The 24,553-nt window shown below is 41.1% G+C and overlaps 1 protein-coding gene across 3 annotated transcripts in view; it reads right to left on the reverse strand.

Annotated features, from left to right (window-relative positions):
• NECAB1 (N-terminal EF-hand calcium binding protein 1) overlaps positions 1 to 24,553 on the reverse strand; it is a 69,136-nt gene that overhangs the window by 25,082 nt on the left and 19,501 nt on the right. For 2 of the 3 annotated variants that reach the window (XM_055798269.1, XM_055798268.1), the window contains exons 4-5: positions 11,069 to 11,094; positions 8,618 to 8,715 (exon numbers count right to left, since the gene is read on the reverse strand). In XM_055798269.1, coding sequence (XP_055654244.1) covers positions 8,618 to 8,715; positions 11,069 to 11,094 — 124 coding nt within the window. Of the gene's footprint in view, positions 1 to 8,617; positions 8,716 to 11,068; positions 11,095 to 12,104; positions 13,150 to 24,553 lie in introns of all 3 variants that reach the window. The other variant, XM_027777752.2, reaches the window with a different exon arrangement.

Raw genomic sequence — 24,553 nt, forward strand, 5'->3', positions numbered from 1 at the left:
TTGTTCAGGCTGCACGGGGACTGTGCTGAGTTTGGAATAACTCCAAGGATGGAGATTACGCTCTCTCTCTGGTCCACTGTTGCACTCTCTGTGCTCGAAGTTATTTTCCAAATGTCTAGTCAGCATTTTCCCTTCCACAAACTGTACCTGTTGCCTCCTGTGCTTTTGCTATGTGCCCCTGAAAAAGACAGTGTTGTTTTGTCTTCTGTATAACCCTTCTTTAGATAATACATTTACATATTCCCTCACTCAGCCTTTTCTCCAGGTTGAACAAATCTAGTCCCCTTGCCCCCCTCTCTATATTGCTATTTCGCTATCTAGTAGTTTGTTATATAACACTTTATAACTTTATTGTACTTTATTTGTAACATTATAGTAGTTAGTTATTAGTGTTATATTACTCTGCCAATTTCTTTTTCCTGTTTTATATCTCATATGAAAATGATTTTATAAAAATTATTTATGCTTATCCTTACAGAAAATACCCTCAAGACAAATGAAAAGTAGTTATCATCGAGTAAAACTCAGCAAGGAATAATCTATTTAAATTTCCCTTGATTATGGAATGTCTCCTGCCCTGTGTGTTTAGGTCCTACATTAGTGGAACAACACTCTGGTTTACAACTTTAAATTGAGGATAAAAAATAAGTCAGAATAACTACTAAAATGAAAAAGAAATCAAGGCTTTTCAATTTCAATCCGTAAGATCTAATTCTGCAGACTGTAGGACAGAATCAGAACAGGGTCAGAATAAAATCATAATTTCATCAGAAGCCAGATCCAGAGATGCGCACTGTGTTGACTTCACACAAATGCAACTTTTACAGCACCCTCACTGTAAGACTGAGTAAAGGTACTACCTGCTAAGCTATTAAATAGATTCAACTTCAGTTTTAGAGTGTGGCACAAGCTTTACAAGTTTATTGAAGTATTATATTTGGAATAAATTACATGTTTAAATTCCGCCTAGGGAATTGGAACAGCGACAATCCTACTAAACACTTGCAGTGCTGACATAAAGAGCAATGAAATAAAATGGGCACCCATGGGCGATTATAGGAGAATATTGACGCACACTTGTAACAGCGTGTATCAGAACAGAAGAGTCTATCACTTTTCTTTTACTGGCATTATTGAAGGAGTCATAGACTCTTATTGCAGTAATATTATGTACAAAATTCATGCATAGATAAAAAGTAACTCCTATTTAATTGCTATTAAGTGCACCACATAGCTTAGAGACAAGAAACTGTTTTATCTCAGCAGGTAGCAAGGATATGTGTAATGCCATTGCTCCTGGGAGAAGGCTGTAAGGATACAAGGAAAACATCAAAGCTGTTGGTGGGTTTCACAGGTATTTGCAGGAGCATGGCTAGGTTAAATGATTTTATTTTTTCTGCTGTGAAGTTATTTCTACACATTTTTATGTTTAAAGGTATGGATATTAACTTAATTAAGGGTTGGTTGTTTGGTTTTTTAAATTCTATTTAACACATCATCTCTGCTACCAGCAAAATTTTGAACATTGCCTCTTTCTGACCCAGTAGGTACAAGACTTCCACAAAAAAGATCAAAGAAGTTCCCAAGAGTTTTCATTACTCTGATAAGGATCTAGGAAGAGAGGGAAGGGGTGAATCTCTGGAATTGCACAACTGCTCAAAATTCATCACTTGCAGCTTTTTGAATTTATCTGTGTTTGACTTCATTTGCACTAAGTCACAATCTTTAATAAATTTTATAGATAGAAAATCCTATGAAATGAAATTCTAAAACTTCATTTAATAATGTCCCTAGATAAAAATAGCTGTTTATTCATAGTGTCCTCTCTGCCTTGTAGTAGGGTACAACTCATGATACATTTCACACTATCACCAGCATTCCTCTCTTCAGCTGCATTTACAGCAAGGAGCTGCTGAACAGTTGATTACATGGATTTATACAAAAAGGATCCAGACTCCAATTCAAACCACCCGCTGGCCTGTCTCATAAAAAATTAGGGAATTGTAAAAAAAGCCCAAACCCCCAAGGAATTTAGGTCAAGTCATCCATGGCCAAAAGAAAAAATGTACTGAATGGTACCACTGCAGCTCAAGCACTTTATGTGCTCTTCATCCTGAACAGATTTCTATTTCTTTATAATGAATAATAAAATTAGTAACTCTTTACTCTGGCCTTTCATTTCCAATGGAATTTGGATATTTTATCCACTTAAAAACATCAAGATGGGAGATGGCTATGGTATTTTGACGAACCTAATCTTCTATGACAAGATGACCTGCTTCGTGGATGAGGAAGGGGCTTTGGATATTGCCTACCTGGACTTTAGTAAAGACTTTGACAGACTTTCCCACAGCATCTCCTGGAGAAACTGGCTGCTCATGGCTTGGATGAGCGTACTCTTTGCTGAGTGAAAAACTACCTGGACAGCTGAGCCCAAAGGGTGGTGGTGAATGGAGCTATATCCAGTTGGTGACCAGTCACAGTGATGTCCCCCAGGGCTCAGTACTGGGGCCAGTCCTGTTTAATACCTTTATCAGTGATCTGGATGAGGGGATCGAGTGCACCCTCAGTGAGTTGGCAGACAACACCAAGTTGAGGGTGGGGGTTGCTCTGCTGGAGGGCAGGAGGCTCTGCAGAGGGATCTGGGCAGGCTGGACCGATGGGCCGAGCCCAGTTGTAGGAGGTTCAACCAGGCTCAGTGCCGGGCCCTGCCCTTGGGTCACAGCAGCCCCAGGCAGCGCTGCAGGCTGGGGCAGAGCGGCTGGGAAGCTGCCTGGGGGAAAAGGGCCTGGGGGAGCTGGCTGACGGCCGGCTGGGCACGAGCCAGCAGTGTGCCCGGGGGGGCAAGGGGGCCCACAGCATCCTGGCCTGTATCAGAAACTGTGTGGCCAGCAGGACCAGGGCGGTGATCGTCCCCCTGTACTCGGCACTTGTGAGGCCGCACCTCGAATCCTGGGTTCAGGTCTGGGCCCCTCGCTGCAAGAGGGACATTGAGGTGCTGGAGCGTGTCCAGAGAAGGGCAACGGAGCTGGTGAAGGGTCTGGAGCACAGGTCTTGTGAGAAGCAGCTGAGGGAGCTGGGGGTGTTCAGCCTGGACAAGAGGAGGAGTCTCAGGGGGGACCTTATTGGTCTCTGCAACTCACTGAAGGAGGCTGTAGGCAGCCAGGTGATGGTCTCTTTGCCCATGTAACAAGTGACAGGACAAGAGGAAATGGCCTCAAGTTACACCATGGGAGGTTTAAGCTGGATATAAGGAAAGAATTCTTCACTGAGAGCATTGTCAAACATTAGAACAGGCTGCCCAGGGAGTGCTGACACACCATCCCTGGAGGTATTGAAAAAATATGTAGATGTGGCACTTAGGGACATGATTCAGTTGTGGACTTGGGAGTGTTAAGATTTACAGTTGGATTTGATCTTGAGAAGTCTTTTCCAACCTGAATATTTCTGTGATTCTATGATTTTTGTTTGACACTGAACTGAAAAAAACGTAGTGATAAACATAAAGGAACAAATTAAGTAAATTCAAAGCCAATGCATGAAAATTAATAATCAGGATAAACTGAGTAATACCTGCCTTACGTTACTCCTACACACAAGCTACTCATTACGTTCATACTGTGAAAGGTGCATTTGTAAAAATCGCTATTTCAAAGAGAACAAGACTTGATTCTGTGAAAAATGTTAATAAATTCTAATCACATGCAAAAACTGGTGTCAGAAAATTTAACATGGATTTTGTGAAAACAAAAAAAAATCTTGAAACTTCTTTTTTGCTCAAACACATGTTAGTTGTGGAACTCTATTGTTGACATATGCTTATCTAGCTTTTCCCCAGTTATTTTGTTTTGCAATATAATTTGCATAATCGCTGCTGTTACTACTACTCAAATGGGCTATTAAAAAGATCTAGGTATTCTGGTTTATAATGGGTATCTACCTCACAGAGTGCATTAATTTACATAATTATTGTAAATGCACCATCAGTAACTAAATTGCATGTCCCTGTGTTACTCTTTCAGCTCCTATAATCTTTTTAATTTGACCAGCTCCTATTTTTAGACTATTCAAGAGGTTTCCCAGTAATAAGAAGCTGCATTAATTTCACTTAGCTTTGGGTGTTTTTGAGCAAAGCACAGAAATGAATGATTTCATAGGAGCAAAGAACTGACTGACACATGCTGTCCCAGTCACTGAATCCAGCATCTTGCTGTTGCGTGTTACACATTCCCCTTTCTAGGTTTTTGCAAGCAACATGTAAAAAGCAGTTCGCCCCCAAATGCTTGGAAGACTATTCCAGAACTTGATTGCTCTGTTGAGTAAAAACTATCTTTCATTTTCATCCTAAACTTAGGCTTTTCATTTCCATCCTAAGCCTGGCTTTTATCTATGGAAAAAAGGGTTTGCTGTACTTGTGAGGAATAAGAGATGTAAAGAAATGGAATGAGAACAATGAAATAAGGATGATGAGACAGAAAAACACATTGAGGGGAGAATCTTCGAGATTTGTTTAAACAATTTTCTACTGTGCTGACAGTCCTTGGTTATTTTGATGTTCCCTTTACTTTAGATTTTAATATTTCATTTTGCTGTTCATAAATGCTTTCTAGTAGCTGTACAATAGTCCTGCCCGAATCCATCCAGGAGGTTGCTGTTGCTTTATAGTTACAGGATTTCCACGTCAGATATAAAATTATACAGGGTGAAGCTCTAGTCTTACTCACTGGATCAAAATTTTGTCTTATAAGCACTCTTAGCTATAAAAGACAGTTTCAGTTTACTTAAAAAATCTATTATTATTTATATAAAATTAAAATGTACGATCTAATACATATAAACAATATAACCTAAGAAACAGCGTAGATACGAAGCTTTTTGCTGCTGGAGGTTGGATTACTTTTACAACAGGTATAGTGGCCTTAAGTCACTTCTGAGGCAGCTGACAGGGTGGCCTCCATGGGTGCCACACAAACTCTGCATCTGCAGTGAAAAAGAAACCACACTGAGGAAGCATCTCTGCTGGGCTCAGGTGCTCGCTCAGGGATTCCCAGTTCCCACCACTTCATCATTGTGCCAGTGCAGACAGTCTGAACTTTAGCTGTCACTCCAGTGACTGAAGAGCTTGTGCTCTGTATGTCAAGACTATTGTCAGATCCATGACAGACTTAACAGGTCAGGTGAGGCTCAAGCCAGCAGTCACTGAAATCACGGAGCAGGGAGCATGTCCCACCCTGAAATCCCCCTGGCATGGTCGCTTGGCCACCAGCCAGCTGTGGTTAGACTGTCACCAACACTGCAGTATAAACTGCCCTCTGGAGCAGGGGGGGGTTAAAACAATCCAAAATGGTCCCTGCTTCCCTGCAAGCCTCTGCTGCCAGCCTTCACGGTGCAGGTGACAGTGACAGTGGGGACACATGAGGGTACATCCTGGCTGTAAAATGACGCCATGCAGTTGGCAAAAGGGAAGGCAGGAGACAGGAGGAGAGGGGAGTGCTCTTCAGCTGGTGAAAGAAAGAAAATGGAACTTCAAATGGGTGTTATGGCTTTGATAAAAAAGGCACTGTCAGGTCAGGGTAAGCCATCATCAGTTCTTCCTCTGTGAGACAGCTCCTCTGGGAAAAACCCTTCAGAGACCTCAGAGTTATTCAAGTACCTAAACTGGAGTCTGGTGCTCTACAGAAACCCAGCTGGTTTCCAGCTGCTGCCCTAGAAGGAGGTCTCATCCTGCTCCCGGGTCTCCTAAAGGTCCTGCGTGCTATTTGTCAGGCCCGTGCAGACGTCTTGGACATCCTCAAATACCCCAGGTTTTCTAAAATACCACTAGATGCCTGTTTAAACCCCTGAATACTTCTATATTTTCAGCTTTGCTTCACATGAAAATTACATGTTTGGTGATTAAACAACCTTTGCTAGTTTACTGAGTACAGAATAGTTCACCACCAGCAGCAGGTTGTTTTATACCAGAAATAAAAATGATAGAGCAAAACTTTTTCTTACTGAATAGCTGACAAATTGCAGCTTTATGGCCTGATAACTTCAGACGTGTTCTTTAGTCTGTAAGTTTCTGATTTCCAGTATTCACACATCAATAGAATGGAAATGTCAAGCACCTTAAAAAAACTAGTCTATTTTTATCTATGTCATTATTCAATGACAGAATTTATTACTGTGCTCTGGGTTGCAAAGTTTAAATGTATTTATATGTGACTGCAAGCTACTTATAATATAATAAAAATGCAGCTCGCTGAAAATATTGTCTATTTGGGTAATAAAAAAGATTAAATATTTATTTAAATACACTTCTGCGTTTTAATATAAAAAAAAAAGTCAGAAAAAAATAGGCTTAAACAAACAAGCCTTCCAATGCATTTGTAAAGTTTTGCTGTGTCTTTAATTGTTAATGCTTCCTGCATATAAAGATGAAGTAGAAACAAGATAAACAGAACTATCCCAGCTTGTACTTTGATCAGGAAAATATCAGCCTGGCAGGTACAGTAACAACAACTGACGCCAATGATTAATCTGTCCTTACACTACTGTGTAAGTAACTCATGCAGACTCTCTCCATCCCAAGGAGAGAAATGATCAAATATCAAATGCCACAAATCCCTCTAAAAATCTTCAGATATGCGTTCCCCTTCCTTGTTTAAGGTTAAAACACAAAAGGCCAGTAACAAAAGACCAAAACAGAAGGACTGTAGCTCCCCTAGCATCCTCCAGTAAGATGCTTTTTGTATTAAGGTGTTGCTTGCAAATGCAGCTCAGCCTTTTACCTGCTGAAAGATGCTCCTTGCTGTATCTGTCTCTCTGCATTTTTAGCTCAGCACCTTCCCGTAAAGCAACAGGGCATGAACCGCTCCTACACCCTTAAGGGCTTCCTGTCTTTCCAGGTGCTATTTAGTTTGGTTAGGCTGCTGGGATCCGGCCCCAGAATGGTCCAAGGAAGTCTGGTTTCAAAGTTTCTTGAACCTGCTGAGGCACCGGAATGTTTTCTCCCATAGACGTCTCAGTATTTTCACTTTCAGATAGCGCAGGGCTGGCAGACTACAGAAAAGCTTAGTTCAAGAAAGCTGGGGTGGACAGCCCTTTCAGACCACAGAGGGCAACAAAGTACGCAGAAATTATGCTGCAATTACCTCGCAGGAGTCAGTTATCTGCCAGTCTGTTGGGTTAAAAATATCTAGACATGGAGATATTTTGGAGTGATGGGGACAATATGGTTGACCTTCATTTAAGTCTAGGAGTCCATAGCCCAGCCAAACTCTAGTTGCTCTTGGTGGGGAATTGTGTTGGGTTTGCGTGGCAAGGCTTTGGTAGCAGGGGGCTACAGGGGTGGCTTCTGTGAGGCACTACCAGAAGCTCCTCCGATGTCCAACAGAGCCAATGCCAGCCAGCTCCAAGATGGATCCACCACTGGCCAAGGCTGAGCCCATCAGTGATAGCGGTAGTCCCTCTGGGACAATGTATTTAAGAAGGGGGAAAAGTTGCTGTGCAACAGCCCTTGCAGCCAGAGAGAGGAGTGAGATTGAGAGCAACAGCCCTGCAGACACCCAGGTCAGTGCAGGAGGGCAGGGGGTGCTCCAGGAGCCAGAGCAGAGGTTCCCCTGCAGCCCATGGTGAAGCCCACGGTGAGGCAGGCTGTCCCCTGCAGCCCATGAAGGTCCATGGTGGAGCAGATATCCACCTGCAGCCTGTGGAGGACCCCACGCCAGAGCAGGTGGGTGCCCAAAGGAGGCTGTGGCCCCCTGGGCAGCCCACGCTGGAGCAGCTCCTGGCAGGGCCTGTGGCCCCGTGGAGAGGAGCCCAGGCTGGGGCAGGGCTGCTGGCCGGGCTGTGACCCCGCGGGGGACCCACGCTGGAGCCGGCTGTGCCTGAAGGACAGCACCCAGCAGGAGGGACCCCAGGCTGGAGCAGGGCAGTGTGAGGAGCCTCCCCCTGAGGGTGGGAGCAGCAGGGCCAGCGTGTGAGGGACTGACCCCAGCCCCATTCCCTGTCGCCTGCGCTGCTGGAGGGAGGAGGGAGAGAAATCGGGAGTGAAGCTAAGCCTGGGAAGAAGGGAGGGGTGGGGGTTAAGTGCTTTTATGATTTGGCTTTATTTCTTACTATCCTACTTTGATTTGATTGGTAATAAATTAAATTAATTTTCCCCAAGTTGAATCTGTGTTGCCTGTGACTGTAATTGCTGAGTGATCTCCCTGTCCTTATCACAATGTACGAGCCTTTATCATATTTTCTGTCCCCTGTCTGGTGGAGGAGGGGAGTGATCATCCAGCCAGGGTCAACCCACCACAATTATTTTTTCAAATTCAGACTATTTCCACATGTTGATATGCTGATAATACCCACATTTGGCACCACAATACCTCTTGGTACCACAATTGGAAGAACATTTTTCAGATCATTTACTAAGACAATATTGATTATATCCAAACTGTAATACTTTGCAGACAGAGCTTTCCAGCTTTGAGACTGAACCATTCTGGCAAGCCTTGTCCTACTGGACTTTTGATACAAACATGTCTATTTGCAAGAACTTCTACTTAGATACAAAAAATACTGGATACATGTTCAAATAAACAAAATATACAATGTAAAGAAAATTTCAGTTTTTACTTACTTTCTTCGTTTTGTCCATTGCCTTCAGTATGGTTAAGTTTAAGTCTTCCAAGACAGACAGAACATTTTCATACTCTCCCAAGTGCTGGGAAAAATATTCTAAAAGAAGAAGAAAACCCACATCACTTGTTAATGACCTGAAAAACCAGTATTTCATTAAATAATTTTATAAAGTCTGAATTCAGTTATGGTATTAACTATCTAAATATATAAAATGAATGAGAACTAAAATGAAAAGATTTTTTTATTATTTTTGTATTATTTCCCCTGAAAATCATTCCTGGAGTAGTTAAAATATCAAAATCAGTGTTTCAAAACATTTTCTTTCAATAAATGAGTTGCCAAATTGACAAAAATTTAAAATACCAGTTTGAATGCTGAAACAGACTTTTTCCCAAAGTATCTGCAGTTTTATTCTAAACTAGGTTTTCAGTCTAATAGTTTACTTTAGGGTTAGTAGCAGGAGATGAAGTTTTCATGTGTATGTACTAAATCTGATTATATTGCTACAAAAATGAGTAATTCTAGTAAAGCCATTAGAGGAGGTAAGATCAAGTGGGAGCTGTTGTGAGTTGAGGTCAGCTGAGAATAGTTGCTTCTCTCTGAGAAATGGAGACCATGAGCTGCCAGATAAGCTCTAGTCCCAGGTGCTATGATTATATTTTCAACAAATACGGTGCATGCAAAATACTTCTAACAAAAATAATGGAAATAACGTAAGACGCAGGATGTCCTTGCATAGCTGCTCAAAGCAAAGTGTGTTTTAACAGAAAGAGCTGATGTTAAATCTGAGGGCATAACTCAGCCATACAACAGGTGCTGGAGGCAAACTTGGGAAATCATGACCCAAGTTCCCATTCGGTTGATGCAGCAAAATCCAATAGAGGGAGACACAGGAAGAAAAAAGTGTGAAAAAGAAAGAAAATTATGTGGAAAGCCAGACACTGTGTTAGACAATGCATTTAGACACCAGATCACCTGAACAAGGATGAAAAACAACATCTAAATGGCAGACAGGAAGAACAAGATTAGATGGGTGCTTTTTGAAATAATAAATAGCAATACTTTGAGGCTTTTAAGAGATCAGCATGAGCTTCTCAGGGCAGTCATGAAAGCATAAGGCTTCAGGAACACTGCGATATAACTTGATATTGCTGAGAGATTGAATAAACTGATTTAGAATGAAAATGTGTTATGAATTAGTACCCTGGAAGCAAAGCTTCATTTCTGAGGTGCGCTGAGATAGCTTAGCAAGAGCTGCCTCAGCTCAGTACCAGACTCACAGATGAGAAACACCCCAGCAGCAACCTATGAAAGGTTCAAAAGGCCACTGAAGCAAGCCATGCTTAGTCAAAGCAGACAGTAAACAGAGCCAGTGCAGGGCAGACAGCCCCCTCAGCCCTCTCTCTGGCCAGCCTAAGGTGCCTGGTGGGGTCAAGTACCAAGCAAACCTGTGAGCCTCCAGCGCAGCATCAAAGCAGCAAGTCCATTGTGGAACTAAACCATCTGCCTTCCTTGGCCAGTTTGATATAGTTTTGGCCAGATGCTCAATCAGCAGAAATCATCACAGCCCAATTCACTTCAGCTGAGTCTTATATGTTTATAAGCCACAGGCTGAGGTGCTTCTTAGTGGGGTTCTGGTCATAGGTGGAGTTACTCTGTGGGTGGATAAATGAGCTGGTAGTATTTTCAACCTTTGCGGGTCTTCAGAGTTACTGACTATTGGAAAATTTATCAGCCTATTATCTTTCCCTCAGAAATAGGATAGTTCTGACAAGTATAATAGGGTTTCTTTGTCACTTTGTGGGAGGACTTGCAGAAATGTTCTGTGACTTGTTTTTTTGCTGTAAGCAGCACACTTAAATCAGGTGCTGTAAGATCAGCAAACAGGGCTGTGGGGAAATGACTCACAGCCCAGAACAGGGTACAGAAATGGGTAACTGAGCCAAATTCTAGGTCTTACAGGAGTTTTTGTGATGAAGGATAATAGAGCTTTACTGTTTTCACTGACTCAAGTTGGAGGGAAGTAATGAATTTTCTTCCAGTGTACTGGATGAATTTACTCTAGGAGTACTAATGTGACCGTTGCTTTTGAAATTGCCAAAAGCACTCATACCTCTGGAAGTGACAAACTAACTAGAAAAAAAAATATCTTGCATAAAAGAGAAGTCAGGTAAAAGTTATGTCTATTTTTATATCAGAACATATCTTGAAAATCAGAGAACACAAGTATTAGGAAAAATATTTTCTAAGTAATTTCTTAATGGAATCGTTGACAGTCTGAAAAGATTGTAAGTCATCTGTGTTTTCCCGGGATTTCTTTCAATTGAAGTTATTTTCTGTTGGAGCTACAAAGATTAAACAGAAAAAAAAAAATCTTATCACATGATATGTTTACTTGCACAAGTCTGCCACAGGCATAGATACTGTTCTTGCCCAAGAAGGAACTTACCGCAGAGCTCTTCTGTGTCCAGATTGCTGGGAAGATAAGAGTAAGAAGGTTAGTGAGCTTAGTAATAGTTTTTTGTTGGATTGGTACATAGCAGGACTCAAAGATTAGCCTGATTGTGGTATGAAGCCTCCCCACCTGGGCTGTAGCAGGAGATGTGAGTGCCTGGCACTTGCTGGCCTTGCTCTGCTGCCTTAGGGAGGCTTGTCCGAAGCTGAAGGCTGTAGCTGTGCTGCAGCCTCTCTTCCCAATCACATTCCCACTGGCACCATCCTACTCACCAACAACCCTCTTTGAAGTTCCTCACCCAACCTTTGTGCATCGTGGTGCAGAGTTGCTGCTCAGGCTTTACACATTTGGTCCCAGTCCTGGCAGAAATCCATCTAAGCACTAGAAATTGTTCCCCACCACCACCACCTTTTCTGCTGGTGCTCCTCTTTTGTGGCTGTCATGCTGGGCAGTGTGGCTCAGAGAGCTCAGCCCTCCATGCTAAATGAAGGAAAACCCAGTAACCTCTTTGTAATCCTCACTGTGCAATAGTGTTCCATGGGAGGGATAACCAGTAGAATAAAACCAGACATAGCTCATCAGCACACATAGTTTCTAAGACTTTCTGGCCATACAAAACCATCTCACCAGTACTAACTTCAGAAAATCAGTGATGTGAAAAGTATAGCTGTATTGCTATATTCCCATGCCAGTATTACATAAATATAGAAATGTATGCAAGTATTCTATACAATTCAAAACTGTTCACTTGAAACAGATTTCCTCTTGATCAACTCTTAAGTGATATTTTCCCTCTTCATTAGCAATATTTCCTCTCTGAGGCTTTAACAGTCAAAAAAAACCACTTTTGACCTACAGCTCAATTCTGAGTTAGCATATTGACTTTCTTCCAAGGAGGAGAAGAAACTGATTATTAAAGAAACTTAAAAGCATGAATATCCTTTTTAATCTTGCTGAGGGGTGAATATTGAACAGCTGATTGCACTTAGCATTTTTTCACTTATCTTTTTAATGGTATTTTTTAACTGACCTTTTAATAAAATGATGACACAGTATTATCTTAAATTCACTTTCACCAATGCTAACTTCCATACATGACCTTTATTTCATGAGGGAGAGAAACAGACAGAAATTGCAGGATCCTGGGTTGTCACAGAGTTTCATACTCAGGGCTGTAAAAACTTCTGAATGCTTTTAATTGATGATGTAAACGAGATTCTCCCACAACTTTTATTAACTGAAGGTGACCTTATCTGCATTTGAACTGGCCAAGTTGGATGGCTGCAATGGAGTCTTCCATCTGATTTTTCCAGTGGCTTTTGTAGCAGGTGTAAGGGAATCCATAGTCTGTAAGAATTGGTGCTGAAGCTGAGAAACTTAACTCTTACAACAACAAACGTGATGAGAAAAAGTGGCTGCGACCCCTTAATGCTGTCCACCATGGACCACTATGGCATGAATGATCAAAAGTGCTTGACCAATCACTTCTGCAGTCCAGCAGTTCTTTTTTGAACAGTCCAGATGTTCACTCCTTGGATGCAAACTGAAAACCTGAAAGCTGGAAGACTGTCTGAGTCAAAAAGCAGTGACAGAACAGGATGATGTTAAATGTCAGGAGTTTGCTTTTATGATGCCCTCTCTTTGTTCATTGTCCCTGCATTTCCTGCCCCATCACATCATCTGCCCTAACACCTTCTGTTTGTAAAAGGCATTTCTGCATTTCTTAAAGTACAGCTTGATATCTGTGTTTAAAATGGCCTCTCACATTGTTAGCCAGTCACATTCATGCTCTCTTTTCAAATTTCATATTAAAATCCATTCTGGTCCTTGTTCTTCTGCAGTATCCTCAGCACTGTGGTAGCAACACAGCAAGGGAGTGGCTCGGAGGCTTTCAGCATTGCTGTCAGCAGAACATCACTGTTAGTCCTATTGACAGGAGCAACACAGCTGCAAATGGACTAAAAGTAAAAATGGAAAAGTATTTAGGTGCTGAATTTATCTTCAGTTAGAATGGGGAACTTGAATAATGAGAAAGTTATTGTCCAAAGTGATTTGCGCAGCAGCTTTCAGGAAGCCTGTATCAGAACATAGAAGTGACACAAAAAGCACAGACTTCAGTCTCGCATACTCATAGTGTTTCCTTCTCTGTTATAAATACCCTCTGAGGCTCCATTGTTCTCTGTACCCTCTTTGAAGGGAATGCTATTCCAAGAAGGCAAACTATAATTTTGTGTCACTGATTAGTTCATTCTCTCAGAAATAATAACATACTGCTTCAAACACAGTCGTGAACAAGCCTAGAAATTCTTTTTCTGTATACAAACAATTTTGAGCTCCCTGCAGGACGCTACAGAAACAATTAATGAATTCTGGAATATAGTTAACAGTACAGGAGTGAGCTGCACACCAAAGGGCTGTTTCTGCAACTCAGTACTCGGGTTTATAGTGGACACCTGCTCATCATTTCAGTGGGTACATATGGCAAGGATGCTTATGCTTAGACCTATAATCTAGCAACGTTGAACATGTTATTTGCAATATTTGCTGGATGCCTACATACAAGTGCCAGCACTCCACCCATGATAAGCACCCAAAGAATAACCCTATTCTGTGAGCAGCCAAATGCACTCACATCATGTCAACATGATCATTTTTTGAACTGCTCTCAATTTGCTTTCTGACTACTAAATGCAGTCCTTCTATATGTCTGACCTTGTGTCTAAAATGTTGTCTACCTAATAACGTGAACGATTCTTAAAGGACTATTGCAAATATTCCATTAAGCAGTCCTGATCACCGCAAAGCTGATCATGCCTATCGCTCAGCGACAGAAACATAAGCAAATCCACTTGAACGAACTGTGGCAAAAGTGCCTGTTTGTGGTACCTCTGGAACTGGTCCAAAGTGTAGGAGCGCATGGCAGCTACGACCTCGCTTTTGTTGTGCCCACCACAGTCAGCTGTGGGCTGGGGCCAGCCGGGGAGGAAGGAAGGTTATTCCATCCATCCACTGGTATGAATCCACTGATCCACAGCCCCATCCACTGTCCTCACCCACACCATTCTCTGGTATGAAAGGCACCTCTAGGTAGCAGCAGAAGAGCTGCATGTTTTTGCTGGACCACAAGAAGAGGCAGTGACACCTCTTCAGTACAGGAATTACATACAAAATCTCTGGCATTTAAAGCAGTTATTTTATTGAAGAATCTGATACCATACGAAAGACTTTATGAACTAAATTTAGGAAATTCATTGTCATGACTGTCATAGCTGGAGGAAGATAACTCTTCTTCGGATCCTTCTTCATTCTCAGATATGAGAAGGATTTATTTCAGAGACTTGAACCAGCTCTTTTTTTTTTGGCCCATTTGCATGTCTCATTGCTAAATTTGGTTTTAGGGAGGAAAGTCTGAGGCTGGTATCTCCTATTGTTAAGCAGAAGCATATAATTTGTGACTGAAAGGAATTAAGTGTTACTTAGATTGTGCAAGAGTAACTGAATAGTCATCTATGGACAATCTCAGGCAAAAAGCTGTAAGCTCTTCGCAACAAGAAAGCCTGCACACCATCCCACTTCAAGTCAGCAAAATGAGGTAAGTGCTCCAACACTACAGAAGGCGTTGTGCAAAGCAGTCTTTATGTGTGCATTTCCATTTTAAAGAACGTTCTGCTTCTCTGCTCTTTTGCAACAGCAAAGACCTTTTTGTTCAGGTTTGGTCAAAGTTTCTTACCAGTGGAGGCAAAACCGCCTTTTTGCCACCAGTAGGATGTGGTGCTGGGACGAGCCCAAGCAGTGGCCCCTTGCCACAGAAAAGGGAGAGGAGGAAGAAGAGGCAAAATTGGGACAGAGCTCCTGGGGCTGGTCCCTGGGGAGCCAAACTTCCCGCTGCCCCAGGGACACTGCTGCCCGTCAGCCCCACAGCTAGATGGACTGTGCACCCTCTGGCCTTCCAAAGGCAGCACCCAGCTTGGTGTTCTGGGCTCTGACATGGGCACGGCTCTTTTAACGTCCCACATTTTGCTGCACTAAATAATTGCCTAGTTCGCTTATGCTTAGCTCCAGGCCAAGTGACAGCTTCAGAATCGCCACTTACTGCTTTGCATGTGGCAGGCCTACAGAAGAGAATAAAGGTTTTTTCCTAACAACTTGTCTGAAAAAAGACCCCCTGCTAGTCCTTTGCATTAGGCAATGATTCACAGGGATGCAATGACTACATAGCTGGCTAGCCACCTTAATCATCCTAGCTGTAACAGTCTCTGTGTTGCTAAATGAGCCTTAATAATATTATTAAAAGTTGTGGTACGTGCTACAATCTGTAGAGAACAGTACAAGGGCTGCAGAGCTATGATTTTTTTAGCAGTCTGAGTGACAGCAACCTAAACAAGGAGATGAGAGGCAACATCATGGTAGCTCTGTTGCCACAAGGAGCAAATTTCAGAGTTTTGACCCCAAAGAAGATGCTATTCTTTCAACTTCTATTTTTGTCCCAAACTATATTTTTTAAAAAACTGAGATTAAATTATTTGTTGTTACACAACATAAAATGGTGGGGTTTTTTTTCTGTTTACTGAATTCCTTGGAAATGCACATGCTGATAAGACACCCAAACTGCTGTCATTCTCTGAGAAACATGGATTATAGAAGGACTAGGCCCTTGAACTACACCTACCCTTAAGCAATGAGCTCACTGCTAGGAAGCCAACACCGTCTTCTGAAGAACTGAACTGAAATGAAACATTCTAGGTCAGCTCCATTTAGGTCAATGCAACTGAGACTACTCATTACCATTTGATTTTCCCAGTGTGGGTGATTCTCATTTTTCTTGCAGAAAGCTGAATTTCCCATTAAAAATAACCATTCATATGGAAAACTTCCAAGCATCTCTTGCAGTTTGTCTGTCTGACTGGACTATCTGTTAGCATCAGGACCGTGTAAATCATTCTCTGTGAACTTTTTTTTCAATCATGAAATACTAAACTGTATCATCAGCTCAATTCTGAGCAGTATCTTGCCTTTGTATTTAATTTCCAAACTGATTTCTGTAGTTACTGACTTGAAAAATCTAAGAGTTAAAGCCAATAGCTGAAATTATGTCTCTTAAACAGTAGCAAACACACCTTTCTGTTGTCAGTGCTGCATCACCTGCCTGAAACTCTTATCTAAAACATCTAGTTTTTAAAAAATGGTCAAAACCCAATGTATTATTTTCCTTCGTACAATATTTTGCATTCAGTAATTCCTTCTTAGAGAACGTACTTTTCACTCACCTACAGTTCACCTAATTAAAGACCCTGTCTGTATCTCATGCTGTTTTAATAGATCATTTTTTTTCCCCTCGTTGTACTTAGACGTTCATTATTATTTTCTGTGTACATTTATTGAACCATGGTAAATCAGCAATAGCATGAGACTGAAGCATGCCTTCCAAATGAAACAGAAGAAAACAACCCAAGCCACAGGTAATTACTATCCTTAGACTAGTAGTAGTTAAACTGCTGAGGGTTTGTCATTATTGTCTTTACAACAGAATCTTGAAGGAAGCACTGTGGTCTCATACAACATACATTTCATTTTAGTTTCAGTGTATGGTACTGGGGTGCAGGCTAATGCAGTTGGATGGGCTCCCATCATTGCAAGGATAATGCTAACCAGCCTCTTGCTCTCAGATATGAAATTGGCATCCTTTTGGAGTTTGCTGTTAGGGCAGATGATCTCAGCATTTCTCTTTTGATCCAAGGAAGGAGCCAGGGCTCTGCTAATGAAGACCTGGGCAGCTGGGAGGGAGGTGGATTCACTTGGGGGCTGAGTCCTAAATGTCCTAGACAGCCAGATGTGGATGGTGTCCAACCTCCCCTGCCAGGCAAAGGAGCTCCAGTGCATTCAGTGGAATTGGGGGTGTGTGTGGGGGTGTGTGTGGGGGGGTGGGGTGGGGGGGTGCGGGGGTGTGTGGGTGTGTGTGTGGGGGGTGTGTGTGGGGTGTGGGTGTGTGTGTGGGGGGGTGGGGTGTGTGTGTGTGGGGGGGGTGTGAGTACACCAGCTAGCATGAGTGTGAGTAATTGGATATAACACAGGCATCTAGTGTTGTTCCAGATGCTCTAGCATTTCTCCCGCCACCCACATCCCAGCTGCTTCTCCTTCATCATCCTGTCCACCTTGGGATGCTGTCTCAGGTGGGAGCATTTTAAATGCCTTATTCCTGGGCAATGGTGCTGAAGCCCATGTCAGCAGAATTACTTCTTAGGTGCCACTGACTTCATTATGAGGGAGCCTTAGACACCCTGCTGACATACACACACATGCCTCCATAGTGCCAGGTCCCACCCCTACATGTGCAGTACATACAGCATGACAGACTCTCCCAAATGCCCAGCATATGCTCAGCTCTGCAGGTGGCCAAAGCTCTCAGGTCCTCACCAAACTCATCTCTGCCTCATGCATAGTTTAACTTGTGCCACACACAAAGGCTTAATGCGACCTCCCTACCTTTGGGAGGTTGCCTGTGCCCTAGCTCTGCGCCAATACTTCTAGCATCCCTCCTACCTTGTAACTAAGGTTCCTGGCTGAGGACTTCAATTTATCGACAAGAAGAGTGAGAAAAACAAGTCTGATTCCCCACTGACTCATAGAAGTCAGTAATCAGTGAAGCATTTATCGCACTATCTCTCTGGCAGTGCTGCAGACTAAATCCCCTTGAGATCTTCTACATATCTCTTAGTTTGTAACTTTGCCAAATCTTCTCATTATTTTCTGACACCTTTTCCCTGAGGATGCCATTATGCAAAAATGATTTCCATGAAAGTTATGAGTGAGGGGAGGGAAGGAAGAAGGATAAAAGGGAGGTTTACATTTGCAATGACTGCTAAAACCTATTCTCTAAACTATTAACCATGCCAAGGATTCTTGCTTTGCTGAAACATGGGCTCATCAGAGTTGACACTAAAATTGAGCAGGGGCAGATTTACCATGGAAATGAGCTGTAAAAGCATGCACCCCACAAGCCACAAATTTCAAACTTTTCCTGCATACCTCTCTCCATGTATAAAAAGACCAGTGCTGATGATACTTTTCTCTAGTTTCAGTACAATTATTCAGGCAGTAACACATGTAAAAACACCCGTACTTCTGCAGAACTACCTCCTCTGAAGCTGAACTGTGCTGCAATACTCTCTTACATACAAGCTGTTTAGCACTCAGTAAAGACAGATGTGAAGTCCAGGTAATACAATCTATTAATTGTTTAGAGCATGCTAACCCCACAAGTTAGGGTTTTCTGAGCTGGCGTAACAGGGAGCTTAAATAGCTTCTTCAGGAGTATTACAACTGCCAGGCAGCTTCAATGAACATACACACACATTGGATCTGGAAACCAGATGAAAGCTTGCAGAAATGTTAAGATACAAACTAGCTAGTAGGAATGATGCACACATTATAAAGTACTTAAAATGTGAAGCTTATAGTAAAAATATGACTTTTGTTCCTGAATAGATGCAAATATGGGAGGGAGAAGATCTTCAGATTTGAATTTGATGCATACATTATGATTTAGTCATTCAAAAGGGCCAAGAAATGAAATAGCAACAGAAACAACACCAAAAAAAACTTCAGTATTTTTCAAGTGGAAAGTCAGCAAAGCCAGTCACATTCCATGATTATTATTCTTATTTAAGATGTAAAATATTCTTGCGCTCCAACCTGCTCCTAAAAATAGTGCTTAACAGAATATATTAAGAAACACAATGCTTAAGGTTGTGAGACAATGCCACTCTTCGCAGCCTTTGTAAAAGTTGGCAATTTTGGAAAACATTAACATTTCTTGTAGCTAACATCACCAGATCACTTCTATCTTCAGGTGGCTTTCAGCATCAGTCCTTGATAGCCTTTGCCTTGAGCTCTGTATATTGATTTACACTTGTGCCATGGCAGTACAAAGTACTATGCAACCAAAATTAGTGTTTCACATTCATTTGATAGAGGAGTTAATAATCAGGATTCTCTAAAACAGAAGAGCATGTGGGTGTTCAGCTTCAAAATTACTCCAGCTATGACCTGCAGACCATGTCCTCCATGAGCTGCGTGTTGTCACCCTTCTTGTCAGTCAGCCCCAGGAAATATTTCTGGTGCCTTTGCAGCAGCTGCATTTGCTCCAACACCCTTCTCATTGCTCCCACCAGCCCTGCAGAGTCTTGCCGAGTGGTGTGTAGCTTGGAGCTGAGGTTGTGGGGGGAGAGAGGGGTGAGGAACCACGCTGGATTTCCTTCACTCTCAAAAAACTCCTCCGAAAAGGTTAACTCAGCTTTCAAGTAGAGTACATTGAGGGTTTTTGAGGTCTCAGGACAAGCTCTGACAACCTCCCAACTGACATTACAGATGTACAACATAGATGTCACATCAAAGATGTGTCAAATCTGGAGGCAAAGCTAAGCTCTTCCTCTTGCTCCTTCCCTGCTCACAGCCACACCCTCATGTTGGTCTAACGCACGCTGTGGGGGTTTGGCTCCTACTCCACACACTGTGGGGATCTACCCTGGCCTCCTGATACCTTCAACACAGCTTAAGATGTTGCCCAGATGCTTATAGTGTGCCTATTTCTGGGTCATCTGCAAACCGCTTAAACCGCTATGAATAAGGGGAGAAGGATCATTGCACAACTATAGGTTGAAGCAAGTCTTTAATAATCACTGCTCTTGATTACTTGCCTATACTTTCATATTTTTTTTTAGGAGTCTTTAAATACAAGACACTGCTTTGCAGCAGATGCAAGTGCTAAGTGCATGCTAGTGAACGAAAACCTGGAGACCTGGCTTTTTTTTAATATATACTCGGTATGGTATAGATTAATAATAATGCTATCACTATCTGGACAACCAAATTAGGTGAAGTAGTGTGTCCATGCAAAAAGAAAGTTATTTTTTTCCTATATTTCAGTATGCTACAATGCTTTACCTTTCTTGAAGATGTTTTAATGCAAGAATTGTAAGAATAATCTTATACCTAATCACTGCTGCATCAACATGAAGCCTTTCCTTACACTGACAGTGACAGCATCTGAGTAGGGACCCTCCATAACAGCTTCTTTATGCTATTGAATGGTATGTGATTGAATAGGGATTGCCCAAAGGTTTCATGACATCCTGGAAAACACAAATAGAAGTGACTTTCAGTGGAAGTCAAATGCCTAACTGGCTTTCAGCTTCAGTTTGAAGTAATGATAATACTGAAAACTGCATTTAAGAAAGGATAGTTAACTGCTACCCCCCTAAGGCAGTCACCTTGTGATAATTACATGTCAGGAATGCTAGTTGTATCTCCTAATCAAAGCATTCTACTCTCTCTTTACATAGCGTTTGAATCATGGTATCTCTGAATAATCAGGATTTGCTTGTTTTACTGAAGAATGCTAAAATTAATTTAATGTATTAATTAATTCTTGGTATTATCTCCCTGCCTTCACTACCAACCAGGAGACTGGCATTCCCCGGCTGACCACAGTGGCCCATTGGTCCAAAGTCCTCTTTGTTTCTTTGTGGTCATAGGAGGCTGTAAAAAAACCCCAACGCACTGTCTTAAGGCCTTGTGAACAGGTATGAGCTAGTCTGCCCATGATGGGAATTTCTGTGTAACTTTGTGTATCTAGTAGCTGCCCTATAAACTAATTATTATATTGGCTTATGATTCAGTGGACAGAAGAACCTGCCTCAGCTTTCATTGTTTGCAACATATCTTTTTGATTGCCAGTTCTTACAATTCTTGCATTAAAACATCTTCCAGAAAGGTAAAGCATTGTAGCAGTACTGAAATATATGAAAAAAAACCACCTTTCTTTTTGTACGGACACACTACTTCACCTAATTTGGTTGTCCAGATAGTGATAGCATTATTATTAATCTATGACATACGCAGTATATATTAACTTATACATTTGTTTCTAGCTGTATCAAAAGGGAAAAGGAATGGAAGTTAAAAAAATCAGGCAATTAATTTGTACGGCGCATCTTTACTGGCATTTGTTTAGTATTTAAAACCTTATAAAAAGGTAATGTAGATTTTATGAAATAGAAAGGCAAAAATAGCCAGTCTAAACATAAGTACATTCATAAATCACAAAATATATATCAAAGTGATGTAATGAGGAATGATTGTAGCTCATGCAAATCTTCAGTAAAAGCAGTGATCTGTCCTGTATGAATAACCTGTACTTCAGGGTCTAGACAAATTGTAAATATAAATTCATCCTGGCATAATGAACTCGGAAACATTATGTGGTGTTCACTAATTCCTACTCATCTTTTTTCCTGGTGATTATGGTCCCTGCAGTACCAACTGATTCTTCTTTTGCTTTGTGAAAATGTAACACCTGCCTGCACCAAACAGCAAGGTCCAGAGATCATAGTCAGTTAGGCAGACACAACCTTAATTACTAGGAAGTTAAACCCTCTTTTATTTGCCCTGCTATCACTTTGAAAATGGTAATTGCTCATTTTAGCAGTCTTCCACAGCCTATCTGCTCCATAACAGCTATGTTACATTAGCTTGTCTTAGTCTTTTTGAAAGTTAATAATCCAAATCTCTCTTCAACAAGACTGACATTAGGATCTGTGTACCGGGGTTTGAGTACCTGGTTACTTTAGTTCCCTTAAAAAGTGTTAAGCTACTGTAAGTCTCATATGCTTTGAATGTTTTTTTGAAAGATTGCTGCAGCAGGACTGTGACAGGAATTCAGATTTCCTGAGCTTGTGGCCCATGGGTATCACCCTGAGTCCACATCTTTTTTATCTTCAGGCTTTGAAGTACAAAGACTCATGCACATGGACAGTGAGGGTTTGAATGCCGGTGATACCCTAAAAGATTTAAAGCAGGTGGAAACAACCCCAAGTCTGCTCTTGTGGCAAGCTGAGTACAAAATCTTGAGATACTCCAAGAAATGATCCAGCAGATCATGACATGCTTCCCTAGCCATCTGTCTTAGGCATTTACATGTGGTGTAAATCACTGCATAATCTCCATGCTTACGAAATATTTCTGGCATAGGGAAGTACAGTCTGCATTTTGTAAATAGTGAAATGAAGCAGCGCGAAGATAAATGATTTGCCCAGAGTTTGATAGAGTCCGTATTTTAACTGGATAAGAGAGACAAAATAATCTGTGCAAACCTTCTCCAACTAGATATATGAGCAAGTAGAATTTCTCACCCTCCCTACTAAAAACCAGCCATAAACTACTTGGGACTCATAGACACAAACCATGATCTTAATTTCATTCCCTTGGGTAATTTGCAAGTGAAAACATTGCAAAACAGGTGGTTTGGGGATTGTTTGATATGTATGTGATTCTTCTATATGCTTACATTACAAAACTTCCCAAGGTTCGATGAACATTTTGCTACTTTTCTTAGCCAGTTGGTTAATTTGAAGCATTTTTACATAATCTGCCCTTTTCAGCAAATGCCAGTGAGTAAAGTTTTTGCCTTCTTATTATATCTCCTTCATGTGATTTTTGCTGGAAAGCTATACTACAAAGGAATTTGCATTACAGTGTCTGAACTGTCTCACTTTGCTATACCCATCTGATATTCGGCATGCTCCATCTTGCTGCCTGCATGATGACAGGGTTCCCAAAAGCTTTCAAAGGTGATAAGGGAAAGCCTTTAAAATTTATTTGCCTCCGTTAAAGAGAAAGATCAAGTGATATGGAACACTCTTCAGCTGAAAAGTCAGGCACTAAGCCTTTTATCAGTTAAAGACTTTATTTAAAAACTACTCAAAAAGCTGCTTCTTGCTGTTTTAAATCTAAACTTTAAGCATGTTTTCTTATTAGCTATATCTAGGTTCTACTCTATAACAAATGTTAACCAGACAACAGAAAGCACCCTTTCTTCTGGTTCTAAAAGGCAGTTTAGTAGGTTTTCTTAGTCTTCCACCTGTTCACTTCCCTGAAATACATGACAATACCATCCTTCACAGTACATATTCTCTGCGACTTTTGTACCCTGCTTTTTGCCAGGCTTTTCCCAGACAGTGAGAATGATCCCTCTCTCAGATGGCTGCTGTGCCAGTGTCATTACCTGTTCTCAGCTAAAAAACTATAGCATTTGGCAGTCACACCTATTCTTCAGGTATGCCTGTCTCCCAGGAGGAAAAACATAATGTTATTCTCACTTTTCTACATATTTTTCAGGTCCAGATATTCTCTGTTAAAGAGAAAAAGGTTTAAAAATAATAAAAAAATTACTAATAAAAGCAAGCTTCACAAATAAAAAGAATGAAAAATAGACACAGAACATCTGTGTTTTTTTCTTAGAAATCTTACATAGTCATCAAGGAAATCTGCAGTAATCAGGATGATCCCTGAAAAATGCAGACAAATGGAATCACGGTAAAATAAAACGGCTCTTAATCAGATATGTGGTACACCAGGAAGTCCAAAGCTGTATGAATGCATCTTTGGCTTTGAAATGAGTCTTTGATTCTGGGTTAAAAATCTGCATGAAGACTCTTAATCTGCTAAGCAAATTCCCATGGTGTTCTAAGAGGCATGTGATTCATTTTGCTCGGATTAAGTAGACTGCAAGCATTGTATTTTTTGAATATCATATTTGTGTCTTAGTTTTTGCCACTGATTTTAAGAAACCTGAGGAAATTAAAATGTTACACTACTTCTGCACACAATACCTATTTATATAGCAGTATTTCTACAACTTCTGCTTTGAATTTATAGCACGGAAGTACTTCTGACAAAATTTGGGAAATATGGCAAATTAGGGAAATGACAGCCTCCTCTTCTTTTCCTATGACAAGACCTGTTTTTATTGCTCCTTCTCCTGTACTGTTTGTTAAGGAGAATGACACATCTGTTTCTCTGTCTCTGTTGCATCCTAGTACCAAAAGTCTTCAACCCAGGATGGTTTACTGGATGTTTTAGGATGGCGTTGGGATTAAAAGACCAATTCCATATTTCCATTTTGTTCTGGCTTAAATCCAATGATTCTGGGGAGCTTATGCCTGATTTATAGCAACATAAAGGAGATCAGAGCTAAAAAGCAAATCCACAGAGTTATTTAGGCAATTACTTCTAGGGGATATATTACTCTGATTATATGAATCAGGTGCCTGTGTGAATGCTTTTAGGACTGTGGAGAACAGATCTAAAAGAGGATTCCTAACTGTAGGCATTTCATGGCTCCCTGTAATCACAAAGACAATACTGCTCATGAACAGTACTTCATTCATGTTTATAAAAAAGCAGCCAAGAAATATGGTTCTGCATATAGACTGTATATTTAAATGGCTTGAAATAAGCATCATTTTGAATAGTTAATATCTGAATTCATATAACTATTGATTCTTTACAAAAAAAGATTTGTATATTGGCTAACAAAAACACAGAAACTTTTAAAAAATTTGACATTTATATTCTGGAAGCTGTTCATAAAAGATGATACATAGATTGAGATACACATTCCCTAGCACAGGGGTCCTCAAA

This window comes from Falco peregrinus, chromosome 3, assembly GCF_023634155.1.
Source record: "Falco peregrinus isolate bFalPer1 chromosome 3, bFalPer1.pri, whole genome shotgun sequence".
Lineage (NCBI taxonomy): Eukaryota > Metazoa > Chordata > Aves > Falconiformes > Falconidae > Falco > Falco peregrinus.